Consider the following 14,204-nt stretch of genomic DNA (forward strand, 5'->3'; position numbering starts at 1 on the left):
ATTGTATTTTATGTAACGTTGATAAATATACAGGTGCTCTCCTAGCATTGAAATAATTATATTAATTTATTAAAAAGTATATCCTTTGTAATATGACCTACCGCGAGAGTGTTTTGACTCGCCATATCTTTTTCCACCCAGTGTTCGAGCAACGTGATGCTGCTGAAGATTTTGAGATTTTAAGCATGGTCAATCCTTATGTGTCTCAGGTACTTTTTATCGTTTATTATACTGAGATGATTTTGGACAAAAACCTGCAACTGAACATGTTTGACATGACAAGGCTATATGTTATATATTACATATGTTTGGCTTTAGATCTTCAAAGGACATTTAGGACGAACTACCACGTGTTTTAAAGGTCATATGACCAGTGATGAAACTGGTCCATTTTGGACACTGCCCCTTTCACTGGAAGGAAACTACAGTGTGGTAGGGTAAATACACTTACAAGTATTTTAGTCATTTCTAACGGTTTTGATGGAGCAGGGAATGATTGTAAACTGCGTGTGTTGTGTTTCAGAGGGAAGGGTTTGAGGAGTTTTTCAAGTGTTCTAACATCAGTGGGATGTACTGTGACCAATGCGATGAGAAAACACATGCAAACATTGAGAGTTGTGATATTTGGAATACTCAATCAATATCCTTAATAATTGTACCAAAAGATAACATGCTTTTCACTATGTAAGGTAGTAGTACTGTATAACACTGTCTCCCTCTAGTGGTTATATTAATCAGTTGAGTGTGTAATTAATCTGCGGGTGTGTAAAATGGTACATCACCCAGAGAACTCCGCTACTCAAGAGGTTGGAGTTTGACGACCACAGTAAGTCACATGTCAAAAAGGACTGCTGTGTGGACATTCCTCACACGTTACAGACAAAAGGTATTTAGAGATACTTTCTTTATTTGACACGTGCCTTCATAACACACATTCTCAAATAGGCGACACATTTGTATATTAGGCTAAGAGAACAGCAGCAGTATAAAAGGAAACCAGAAGGTTCTGTTATTACTCTCCTTATTGGTCCTTTTGATTTATCCAATGTCTCTGAACAGAACTGTGACTATGAACTCTATGCGGTTGTGGACCGTGTGGGCAGTCTAATAGATGGTCATTACACGGCTACAATCATGTCCCATGATGATCACAACTGGTATGTCTTTGATGATACTAAAGTCAGACAGGTAAGATCAGAATGTAATAAAACACCACCCATATACCCCACTTCCTCAATATACAGTGGTTCCATACCCATCTGAGGCCATATATATATATATATACCGTATTTGTTTACTATTTGTCATATATACTGCACCTCTCTTTCAGCCCAACCCACAATCAATCAGTCTCAGGAATAATGAAAGGTAACATGTCAGTGTTTTTCCATGTCTTCAGGTTGTGTTTGGGTGTGTTTCCTTTGCAAACCTACCACATTTCCAGAGAACGGCATGCCAAACTCCCATGCCCTCTTCTTTGTAAAATTACAATTATAATATTATTTTGTTAATTTCAACTAGATCCCAGAGAGCATATCTGCTTATGTACATTAAATGTAAGTTAACTATGTTTTTTAAAATAACTGTCATACAGTCAGCCCTTACAGTAACATCACTTATCTTAAAGGATCCTGGTATTGATGTCTTCAGTTATCCTGGCATCAACAGCTCCAGTTTGATCAATGTAGATTTGTGGCCCTGAATGTTAATTATCCTTGGCTAAACTGAAATATGCTTCCTTCATCTATTACTCTTTTTGACCAATTTACAGTCAAATGTATGAATCCATTTCCCCCTGTATTCCTAAGCATGTGCTCCAGATGAACCAATAGAAGGTGAATTTAACAAAAAAGAAGAGGAATTGAAGTGTATGGAAGAGGAATGGAAGAGAATAGAGGAGGAATTGAAGAAAATAATCCAAATGGAATGGAAGAGAGTATATGAGGAATTGTAGACATGGGTAGACAACATTGGAAGAGGCAGCGATGACAATAGGAGAGAAATTGAAAAGCATAGAAGAGGAATTGGAGAGTATAGAATAGGAATTCAATAATGTAGAAGAGGAATTCAAGAGTATAGAAGAAACATTGTCAATTATAGAAGAGGAATTGAACATATGACTGAGTCTGTTACGTCCCATTGGGGACACTAAGTCACTCAAAACTAATTGCCAATTGAACGTTAGATCTCATGGAAAGTGAAATCAACAATGGCCACTAACAGCTACATTAGCCAACTAGTTTCAGTCTGTTACAAAGAGAATAGAGATGGGAAAGAATGATGTGAAGTGAGAAAAAAAGTGTATCTCCAAACACTGCTAAAGGACATGAGAGCAGACAGAGAGAGTCTGCAATAAAATAAGTAAGCTTGGATACATTACATTCAGCTTAGTTTTAGTGGTCTTTCAGTGTTTTTACATAGTTTTAGCTATGTAGGCTTAGTCTATATCAGTAGCCATACCAAATATTCATCTCTATATATTAATTCATCTCCATGCAAAGCAGTGGAAAGGTCCCACCCTCAGCTCTGACAACGATGGCTGCATCAACCAGGACCTGGAACTGCAAGACCATCACTCTGCACCGACTGTCCCGCCATTCGTGCCTGCCCTACCTGTGGCCAACGGGTGGAGCACGACAAGACCGGCTGCAAGAATGTTCTCTGCATTAAAAAAGTATGCGTTGTGTGCCTGATGCTCACACCTGATTGCCTGATGACTTCCAGCTCATATTACATAACCTGCTCTGAGGGAGTAGCTCCAACACTCATGGAAAAAAGGTGCTATCTAGAACCTAAAAGGGTTATTTGATTGTCCCAATAGGAGAACCCTTTGAAGAACCATTTTTGGTTCCAGGTAGAACCCCTTTAGTTCCAGGTAGAACCCTATTGGGTTCAATGTAGAATTCTTTCCCCAGAGGGTTCTACCTGGAACCATAAAGAGTTATCCTATGGGGACAGGCGAGGAACCCTTTTTTTAAGAGTGTAGGAATACTTTTACACCCATCTGGCACAGAAACTAAGAGATACATAGCTCTCATTCCTGTCGTGTATTGTCATGTTGTGTCTTGTTTCTGTCCTTTCCTTTCACCCTGTCTCCCTCTGCTGGTCGTACTAGGTTACCGTTTCTGTCCCTCTTTCCCCCAGCTGTTCCTTGTCTTCTCTGACTACCTCATTCACCCCTTTTCCCACCTGTTCCCTTTTTCCCTCTGATTAGGTCCCTATATCTCTCTCTGTTTCTGCTCCTGTCTTTGTCGGATTCTTGTTTGTGTGTCTCATGCCTGAACCAGACTATCATCGTGTTTGCTGCAACCTTGTCCTGTCCTGTCGGAATCTACCTGTCCATCTGAGCCCACGTGTGTTCATCATTAAAGAAACTCTGTTTGTTAATTCGCTTTTGGGTCCTCATTCACGCACCTGACAGAAGAATCCGACCAAGAATGGACCCAGCGACTTCGGATCCTCTCCACTCAGCCGTCGAGATCCAGGGAGCGATGCTAGGCAGACACGAGCAGGAATTGTCTGCTGCTCGACATGCCGTTGAGACCCTGGCCACCCAAGTCTCCAACCTCACAGAACAGGTTCACCATCTCCGCCTCGATCCACCGGCCACTTCCAGGGCTTTCGAATCTCCGGAGCCCAGAATCAATAACCCGCCGTGTTACTCTGGGGAGCCCACTGAATGCCGCTCGTTCCTCACCCAGTGTGATATTGTGTTTTCTCTCCAGCCCAACACTTACGCCAGGAGCACTGCTCGTGTCGCCTACGTCATATCTCTCCTTACTGGACGGGCTCGTGAGTGGGGCACGGCAATCTGGGAGGCAAGGGTTGAGTGTACTAACCAGTATCAGGACTTTAAGGAGGAGATGATACGGGTTTTTGATCGATCTGTTTTTGGGGAGGAGGCTTCCAGGGCCCTGTCTTCCCTATGTCAAGGCAATCGATCCATAACAGACTACTCTATTGAGTTTCGCACTCTTGCTGCCTCCAGTGGCTGGAACGAGCCGGCTTTGCTCGCTCGTCTTCTGGAGGGTCTCCGCGCAGAGGTAAAGGATGAGATTCTCTCCCGGGAGGTTCCTTCCAGCGTGGATTCCTTGATTGAACTCGCTATTCGCATTGAGCGACGGGTTGATCTTCGTCACCGAGCTCGTGGAAAGGAGCTTGCGTTCTCCGTTGCCCCCCTCTCCGCATCACTACCATCTTCCTCTGCCGGCTCGGGAGCTGAGCCTATGCAGCTGGGAGGTATCCGCATCTCGACTAAGGAGAGGGAACGGAGAATCACCAACCGCCTCTGTCTCTATTGCGGTTCTGCTGGTCATTTTGTCACTTCATGTCCAGTAAAAGCCAGAGCTCATCAGTAAGCGGAGGGCTACTGGTGAGCGCTACTACTCCTGTCTCTCCAAGATCCTGCACTACCTTGTCGGTCCATCTACGCTGGACCGGTTCGTCAGCTTCCTGCAGTGCCTTTTACGGTATGGGAAGGCATAAGCTACGGGCAATGAACACAATTGCATTTTATCGATGGCAATTAGAATGCACAGAGATACTTGGGATGCTCTGGATCGAGACCTGCTCCCTGCTGTTTCATTGCAGTATATTTGCATATATCCATTAGGGAACGCCCACTTTGTGAAGTGCGCAATAAGTAAATTCGCCTTTGCAGTCCTAAACAACGCAATTTTCTGAAACTTTGGTGAAGGGTAAAGTCTACAAACCTTAGTGCACTCTGTTCGTAACCAATTATAGTTTTGGAAACAGAACATTTTACTGAGATCAAATGTTTTATCGATGAGAAAATGTGCAGAATATCGGCCAAAATTAATCTCTTTCCATCTTCTCCCACTACCGGCCACTGGGCTTCCTCTCGCTACCATATTTTGTAGTGAATGGAAGCGCCAAGTGGATGCTTCACATTTATACATCTGGTGAAATATCTGTCTCATTGTTCTGTGGTAAAATCTTTGAAATTGTTGCATGTTGCGTTTATATTTCTGTTTAGTGTAGTTCGTAATAATAAAGGACTTCCATCATAATATCTTCATACTACAACACAGGAAAGTTACAGATTAAAAACAGAATTGACAAAAAAAATACAGATGAGAGAAGACTAACTAAATGATGCCTCTTGAACAAATATACCTACTGTCTTTCTCTTTGAACGTTTCAATACATTTGAATTATTTAATAGTAAGATTCATATCGGCCTACATATATTTTGTGTGAGTAAAATATACAAATTATTTAGCTAGCTTACATACATTTTTAAACTATTTGATCATTCATTTTTGGATAACATGGTATTGTCCATTTATACTTTCCGTACTAGCAGTTGTTTCACTAACCATTCTAACATGGCTGCGATCAGGAGTGGAGTCACTCCGGTTTCTCTAACGATATGGTTTTTAAGACACGCTGAAAGACCAAGTCCGGGGAACCATACATTTACAGAGAGATGGAACCCGGTTTGAGTTGTTCATGTCTTTGTGCTGTTGAATTCATGTGTTAGTCTGACAGCAAGCGTTAACAGCGATTCTAAACAGCACGCCCGACTTCGTGCATGGCTCTGTGACTTTGAGTCAATGTTGAGCTAACGTTAGCAGGTAAGTGAATTAGCCTACACCTTTCTATCGAATATTTAAATGCCAAACACAGGATATAAGATTGCAGCTACGTATGTTTGCATAGCTATAACAATGTTGGTAGCAGTCCGGTCCAACTGTCTACATACACAAGTGGTCATGTTCAGACAGTTATGTATGACATGTTAGTTACACTGAACAAAAATGTAAACGCGACATGTAAACTGTTGGTCCCATGTTTCATAAGCTGAATTAAAGAACCCATACATTTTCCATATATGCATAAAGTGCTTATTTGTCTCACATTTTGTGAAACTGTTTACATCCCTCTTGGTGAGCATTTCTCATTTTGCCAAGATAATCCATCCAACTGACATGGTGGCATATCAAGAATGATTAATAAACAGCCTGATCATTACACAGGTGCAACTTGTGCTGGGGACAATAAAAGGCCACTCTAAAATATGCAGTTTTGTCACACAACACAATGCCACAAGTGTTTCAGGTTTTGAGGGAGTGCAATTGACATGCTGACTGCAGGAATGTTCACCAGAGCTGTTGACAGATAATTTAATGTTATTTGCTCTACCATAAGCTGCCTCCAACATCATTTTAGAGAATTTGGCAGTAAGTCCATCCTGCCTCACAACCGCAGACCACGTGTACGGAGTTGTGGGCGAGCGGTTTGCTGATATCAACGTTGTGAACAGAGTGCCACATGGTGGGGTTATGGTATTGTCAGTCATACGTTACAGACAATGAACACCATTGCATTTTATCGATGGCAATTTGAATGCTCAGGTACCGTGACGAGATCTTTACATGCTGACCACACTGCTCGTCATATAAAGTCAAAAATAGTAAGCCTGGAGGAGAGATGACTAGAAACTAATTCAGTTTACCGTGTTATCTGTTGATTAATTGTTGAAGTAGAGGACCTTGTGCATTTCAGATAAAATAACAACCCAATGTTTATATCACAGGACAAATGAGCTAGCAACAGCAAGCTAACTAGCTAAATTGCCATAAATGTTTCATGCTTTTTGACCTGTCCCCAAATTTAATATAATTGGTTCAGTTTTGTTTTGACATTTCAACCTGCGTGTCCTGATCTCGTGTGGGTGGACAAAATCAACTTGCGCGCGGTCTGGTCAGCATGTTAAGCCTGTTGTCCTGCATCTCATCCACCGCCATCACCTCATGTTTCAGCATGATAATGCGGAGCCCCATGTCGCAAGGACCTGTGCACAATTCCTGGAAGCTGTAAATGTCCTAGTTCTTCCATTGCCTGCATACTCACCAGACATGTCACCCATTGAGCATGTTTTGGATAGACGTGTACGACCGCGTGTTCCAATTCCCGCCAATATCCAGCGACTTAGCACAGCCATTGACGAGTGGGACAACATTACACAGGCCACAAACAGCCTGATCAACTCTATGCGAAGGAGCTGTCGTGCTGTATGAGGCATTTGTATTCATTATGGATCCTGATATGCATGTCTGTGCCTGTTTGTATCTCTTCAAATGGTGGTCACACCAGATACTGACTGGTTTTCTAATCCCATATCAGCCAGTAACTAGCTAACTAACGTTAACTAGATACAGCCTTGAATGATACAGCCTTGATAACAACAATGTAATGCATACATACGTAGCTACAATATTATATCCTGTGTGTGGCATGTAGTTTTAGATCTATGATAGAAAACCTTGGCCTAAACATGATCATGACAAGTAAGCAATGACTTTGCACCTCCATCTGCCCCAGTCAATATTTCTTGAGATTTGTGATACAATTATGGTGGTCTGACCATTTGAAACCAAACCACAATACAGCTAACTTGGCTAGAAACAGACTTTTGCATGCATTTACTGCTGCATTGTCTAAGTCATCCTATCCTACAATTTGCCACAGAGTAAAGTTGATCAGAAAGTTGTAGTGCATCCTCTGATTTGAACTTGTTGTGTGTCCCTTCTACAGAGGTCCCATCTTCACACAGCAGTAGAATGTAGGAGTCCATCGACTAGAGCTGTTCTTGGTCGCCGTCACAATGGGAGGTTCTTATTGGTCAGTGCCATAGCCATCAGGCACAACGGCTCACAGGTGAGTTGGTGTGGCCGTCAGGCACAACGGCTCACAGGTGAGTTGGTGTCAATGTGAAATATAGTAATTAGTCTGATACGCTCTCAAATAATTTTACATTTCACCATGCCCTGGTTGTTACACCTTAAAATGTGGTCAAAATAGTTTGTCCTGTCCCTTTGGAAATCCTTCCACCTGGTTTGTGAAAGAGGTATTATATTTCCAGGTCCCAAGTGAAACCCTTCCCACGGCATCTCCAGTGCTGGAAGCATCCATCCCCAGCACCATAGTCATGGATCCCGCTTCAATAAACACACAGCCAATCACTGAGCAGGTGTTTGAGGCTGCACCAACCGTAGTGGATGTTCTGCAGGGGGTGCAAGTAGAGCTGAGCCTATCAGAGCTGGGAATTCATACTGGAATGCATGCATGTGGACATGGGGGTGCCGTGGTGGGGAGCTAATGTTGTAGGTGAAACATTTGAGTCATTTAGCAGACGCTCTTATCCAGAGCTACTTACCATTAGTGTATTCATCTTTAGATAGCTAGGTGAGACAACACACCACAATTGTATCAAGTACATTTTCCCTCTAAGTATTTATCAACAAAGTCAGTGCAAGTAGGAAAGGACAAGTGCCTTTTTCTTTTTTGAGTGGGTCCTCGGGGGTGCCGTGACTTATTTAATTTACTCTTCAAATGGGTAGGGTTTCAGACATTTGTGTAAGATGGGCAGGGACTCCGTTGTCCTGACGTTAGGAGGAAGGTGGTTCCACCATTGGGGTGTCAGGACAGAGAATTCCTTTGACTGGGCTGAGCGGGAGCTACCCTCCTGTAGGGGTGGGAGAGCCAAGAGACCAGAGGTGTCTGAATGGAGTGCTCTGGTTGGGGTGTAGGGTTTGAGCATCACCTGACGGTAGGCAGGGTCAGTTCCCTTTGCTGCTCCATAGGCAGGTACCAGGGTCTGGTAGTGGATGCGAGCTTCAGCTGGAAGCTGGTGGCGTGTGCGGTGGAACGGGCTGACATGCAAAAACTTAGGAAAGTTGAACACCGGACAGGATGCAGCATTCCTGATAAGTAGCAGGGGTTTGATGGCACAGGCGAGGAGCCCAGCCAACAGAGTTGCAGTAGTCTAGATGAGAGATGACAAGTGCCTGGATTAGGACCTGCGCGGCTTCCTGTGTGAAGAAAGGTTGTACTCTACCGATGTTGTAGATCATGAACCTGCAGGAGTGAGTCACTTCTTTGTTTACAGAGAACAACATGGTGTTGTCCAGGATCACGGGTCCAAGCCCAACATCCAAGCTGAGATGTCTGCCAGGCACGCAAAGATGTGTCGCCACCTAGGTGTCAGAAGGGGGCGGGGAGGAGAAAAGTAGTTGTGTGTCATCCGCATAGCAATGATAGGAGAGACCAAGTGAGGATATGATATGGGGCGGCAGGTATGATAGGATATGATATGGAGCGGCAGGTTTTTATAGGATATGATATGGGGCGGCAGGTTTTATAGGATATGATATGGGGCGGCAGGTTTTTATAGGATATGATAGGATATGATATGGGGCGGCAGGTATGATATGATATGGGGCGGCAGGTTTTTATAGGATATGGTATGGGGCGGCAGGTTTTATAGGATATGATATGGGGCGGCAGGTATGATATAATATGGGGCGGCAGGTATGATAGGATATGATATGGGGCGGCAGGTAGCCTAGTGGTTAGAGCGTTGGACTAGTAACTGAAAGGTTGCAAGATAGAATCCCCGAGCTGACATGGTAAAAATCTGTCGTTCTACCCCTGAACAAGGCAGTTAACCCACTGTTCCTAAGCCGTCATTGAAAATAAGAATGTGTTCTTAACTGACTTGCCTAGTTAAATAAAGGTAAAATAAAAATGATAGATCCGATTGACTTGGTTTTTCCACTTTGGAAATTCACCAACAAGATGAACGAGACCAAACAGAGAGGAAACAAGTTTCTCTCCTCAACTAACTTCCTTTTCATGACTCATCTGTATCATCCCTCTGTATTCATCCCCCTTTCATCTTCCATTGTAACTGTTCCCTTCTTTTTCTGTTCTTCTCATATCATTATTCTACTTTTAGGGCTGGTTTCCCAGATAGAGACGAAGCCTAGTCCTATACTAAAAAAAAAAACATTTTCAATTGAGGATCTCCTTTGAAAGTGCTTTTTAGTCCAGGGCTAGGCTTGATCTGTTACAGAAAAGACAAAATCCCAACAAATCAGCTCCAAGTGATTTATTTGTATTTTTATGAATACCTGTTCTGAAGTATTCCCACGCATAATATAAAGAGAGATGATTGTATACAAATGTAAGCAAGGTTTGAAAGGATTGTTTTTAGTCTATTATATCTGTTTGGGCTTCTTGCTGTCAATTTGCATTCTACAAATGGTTTGTAATTATGTTTCGGCCCACTGACCATCCGCTCAAGAAAATATCTAGTTGATTATCCCTGCTGTAGTGTGTGACGTCTCCCTCAGTTCCTCATGTGAGGTAAAATTTCTGTGTTTCTCCTAGTTGCTAAGGCGCACTCTGACCTGACCGTGTTCCAAAAGAAGCATGACGTCAACCCTCTCCGTGGCTCCCTCTGGTGCAGGTCAGATACAGCTCCCACTCTCTCTCCCTTGCTCCCACTCTCTCTTTCCACTGATTTGAAAGAAAATAACTGCTATAGAAGTAATATCATAGAAACTCCGACTTTAGCCCATACCTCCTCTCAAATAAAGGTGAAATAAAAAATAAATAAAAAATAAAATGCTTTTTGATGTAGTGAACAAGGAGAAAGAAGATTATTAATGGGACCTAGTATTTAGGACCCGAGACTAATCCCACCTCTCTCTCTATTTCCGGTCTTCATCTTCATTGCTCTCAGAAAGACGTCCTACCTCCCCGTCCCCAGTATGCAGACAGGAGGGTGCTTGTGGTTCTTAGACCCCTTCTACATCCTCCCCATCGCTGTGACCGGAACAAGGTTTGCCATTCTGGAGGTAAGTTTAGTCAGGTCATAACCCTGTCCCCAGGCTATTGGGAAGAAGACGTGTCTGGGGACAATATTATTCAGCTGTGTTGAGCCTGGAAGAATAGCTTTTTTTAAATGAAACTATACATTTGTTTTATAAATGTTATATTGAAATATCTGAATGTAAGAGTATGAATAATATTTGCGTAGTATTAACAGTATTGATCCTGAATAACAGCCACCTTTCTGTCTCTGTCTTCTCAGCTGGTGTGGATAACCCTAACCTGAAAGCCATGAAGACAGTGTTCAGAATCACGCGCTTCGTCATCCTCACCATCAACTTCCCCACGGTCGGTCGCTCTCTTATTTCTTATTTCTAATATGATATTGCACCCCCCTGTGGCAATATCATATTATGACATGCGTCTTCCGCAAACAACAAGTATGCAGTAGCTCTGGGATAGTTCTGTTCATTTCGTTGTGATTTAATCTTTAATATTTTTCCAGGTTAGTCGTGTTGAGATTAAAAACTGCAGTGTCACAAGTGTATCTGTCTGGCTTGGCATTATGGAGCCAGTCTGTTAACCTGTTTCTCTCAAAAGAATAACGGGGTAGTGTTGTTGACGATGCTTCCAGCAGTATGGGGATACTTTGTTTATTTCCTTGTTATTCAACCTTTTATTTCTCAAGGTTAGTCTCATTGAGATAAAAACAGCTGGGTCATGCAGGGCCCGTGTTCTATCCGGAGTAAAAATGTGCTTAAGTTTGATAATAAGTTGCATGGACTCAGTCTGTTTGAAATAAGGGTGTTTAACATGATTTTTTGATGACTCCCTCATCTCTGTACCCCACACATACAATGATCTGTAAGGTCCCTTAGTCCAGCAGTGAACTTCAAACACAGATTGAACCCCAAAGACCAGGGAGGTTTTCCAATGCTTCGCAAAGAAGGGCACCTGTTGGTGAGAAAAATCTGACATTGATTACCCCTTTCAGCAAGGGTGAAGTTATTAGTTACACTTTGGATGGTGTATCAATACACCCAGTCACTACAAAGATACAGATGTCCTTCCTAACTCAGTTGCCGGAGAGAAAGGAAACGAATCAGGGATTTCACCATGAGGCCAAATGGTGACTTTAAAACAGAGTTTAATGGCTGTGACAGAACTGAGGATGGATCTACATTGTAGTTACTCCACAAAACTAACCCTGACAGAGTGAAATGGAAGCCTGTACAGAATAATACAGATATTCCAGGATTAAAAAAGAAATGGAATGGAGCTTTCCACAGGCAAAATCCTAGAGGAAAACCTGGTTCAGTCTGCTGTCCAACAGACACTGGGAGATGAATTCACCTTTCAGCAGGACAATAACCTAAAACACAAGGCCAAATCTACACTGTGGAGTTGCTTACCAAGAAGACAGTGAATGTTCTTGAGTGGCTGAGTTTAAAGTTAACTTCAATCTACTTGAAAATCTGTGGCAAGATGTGAAAATGGTTGTCTAGCAATAATGAACAACCAACTTGACAGAGCTTGAAGAATAATGTGCAAATGTTGCATAATCCAGGTGTGGAAAGCTCTTACGAGACCCAGATAGACTCACAGCTGTAATCGCTGCCAAAATGTGACTAACAAGTATCGAGTCAGGAGTGTGAATACTTATGGAAATGAGATATTTCTGCATTTCATTTTCAATACATTAGCAGAAATATCTAAAAACATTTGAACTTTGTCATTATGGTATTGTGTGTAGATGGGTGAGAATTGTTGATATTTAATCCATTTGACTTCAGGCTGTACACAACAATGTGGACTAAGTCCAGGGGTGTGGATACTTTCTGAAGGCACAGTAGCTGCTCCTCCCCACCAAAGACCTGGGTTTTATCCCCATGTACACCCTTCCTCCTCTTCTCCCCCTCTGTTTCAAACCGTCAAAGTGAACATTTTAAAAAGTATATATTTTTAAACAGCAGACACGCTTGTAGCAGTATGACCCTGTCTGAGCATCAGAGCTAGTCTGGTAATCTCCCGTTTGTGTCTCTCCCAGGTGGTGTTTACGTACTGGTTGACGTCCAACTGCTTCTCCCTGGCCCAGGTGGCCCTGCTCAAACACCCACTGGTCAGGCAGAACCTGAGGATCCCAGAGAGGATCAAACACCCGGTCTCTGCCCTGCCCCAGAACGAAGGCTTCATCGACACCATCAAGAAGGGTGGGTGTGGTGTCACGGATGGAAAGGGGTGGGGGGGGGGGTGTCATGGAGTCACCTGTGAAAATAGTCTCTCTTTCTTGGTTGGATATATTCTGTTTATCTGTCTTTCTATCTTGCTTTCTCTTATTTGCCTCCCTGTCTCTTCCTCTTTCTTTTGTTCCTTTTCACTCTCGGACAGAGTGTCTTGCTCCCTATTAAAACATGGTTTTCTGTCTCTCCTATAGGCTGGAAGAACGCTCAACTGGCCCAGCAGTTAGAGGAAGAGGAGGATGAAGAGCCACCTGGACATCGCTTCTAAAGGTAAGACACTGGTGCCTTTTTGTATTTTTTTACTGCCACCCCTTTCTTCAGATCAATGCCATTTCCTCCATGTTACTGTATTCATTTAGTTCCTAAATGGAATGTTTTCACAGCAGGTTTATTGTCATGAGTCTTGTCTTGGAGGCCGAACTGAGCGATTTCCCACAACATTTTTACTTTATATAAAATGTATCTTTTTGGTCTTAACCTTAATCCCTAACCCTAAATTAATAGTGTGGCTCGGTTTCAAATCAGATTTTATAACTTTGTGGCTGTGCTAGCTAGTGACCACTCTGCAGAGCTGCCTCCAGAACAAGATTCATGATGAAAAACGCTGACCTGTATTTTAACATGTACCTCACTGATTAATTCAATCTGTGAATATTGTAGTGGGTTTATGGTTTTCCTTTCACCTCATGCCTTTCTCTCTCTTTGTGTTGTCCTCTCCAACCAGGTCCACTGGGGCAGACCTTCACCCACAACCCTCTACAGCTGTCAACACCTTCCATTACAGCAACAACAACCAAGTCAGCCAAAGCAAAACAAGCGGCCCCGGCAACCGGTGGTAAGAAGAGACCACGGGAGGAGACTAATGATTGAAGCTGAGTGTTTGCAGGCCCAATGAATCATGTGTACATATTTATTGTGGGGGATTGGTAGAGGACGTGAGGGTTTATCGTTTATAAATGTAATATTCTAAATAAAGAGCTAACTTCTGTTGCCTTATAATGTCTGTTTGCATTATGATAACCTGGATTGTTATTTGAAATCATGAAATCGGTGTTGTTCATTATATCCATTGGCATGACGGCAAGGATAATTGTTACAACTAGTATTTCTATTGTACATATCCATGGTGGGAATTGACAGAATCAAGTCATTTTAAAATGTCCGTTAGTAATTTATTATAAATACATTCTAAACTATTTACCATTGATCAACTCAACCAACCCTCTCCCCGTCCCTTTGTTTAAATTCACATGTTGACTACAGATTATTCTTAATAGGTTGATTTAAAAATAGATCCCTTTGCTTCAAAAAAAACTCTTAAAA

General features: G+C 42.5%; 1 protein-coding gene across 1 annotated transcript; it reads left to right on the forward strand.

The window, feature by feature from the left end:
* The first annotated feature begins 770 nt into the window (after positions 1–770).
* On the forward strand, positions 771–13,930 carry LOC110532942 (mitochondrial inner membrane protein OXA1L). The gene is given in 10 exon segments (XM_036989266.1): positions 771–806; positions 1,060–1,188; positions 7,638–7,683; positions 10,198–10,276; positions 10,531–10,667; positions 10,904–10,989; positions 12,689–12,851; positions 13,076–13,112; positions 13,114–13,151; positions 13,606–13,930. Coding segments are annotated over 10 exon segments (897 nt in total). The 3' UTR covers positions 13,752–13,930.
* Positions 13,931–14,204: the final 274 nt, after the last annotated feature.

The sequence above is a fragment of the Oncorhynchus mykiss genome, chromosome 9, assembly GCF_013265735.2.
Source record: "Oncorhynchus mykiss isolate Arlee chromosome 9, USDA_OmykA_1.1, whole genome shotgun sequence".
Classification (NCBI taxonomy): domain Eukaryota; kingdom Metazoa; phylum Chordata; class Actinopteri; order Salmoniformes; family Salmonidae; genus Oncorhynchus; species Oncorhynchus mykiss.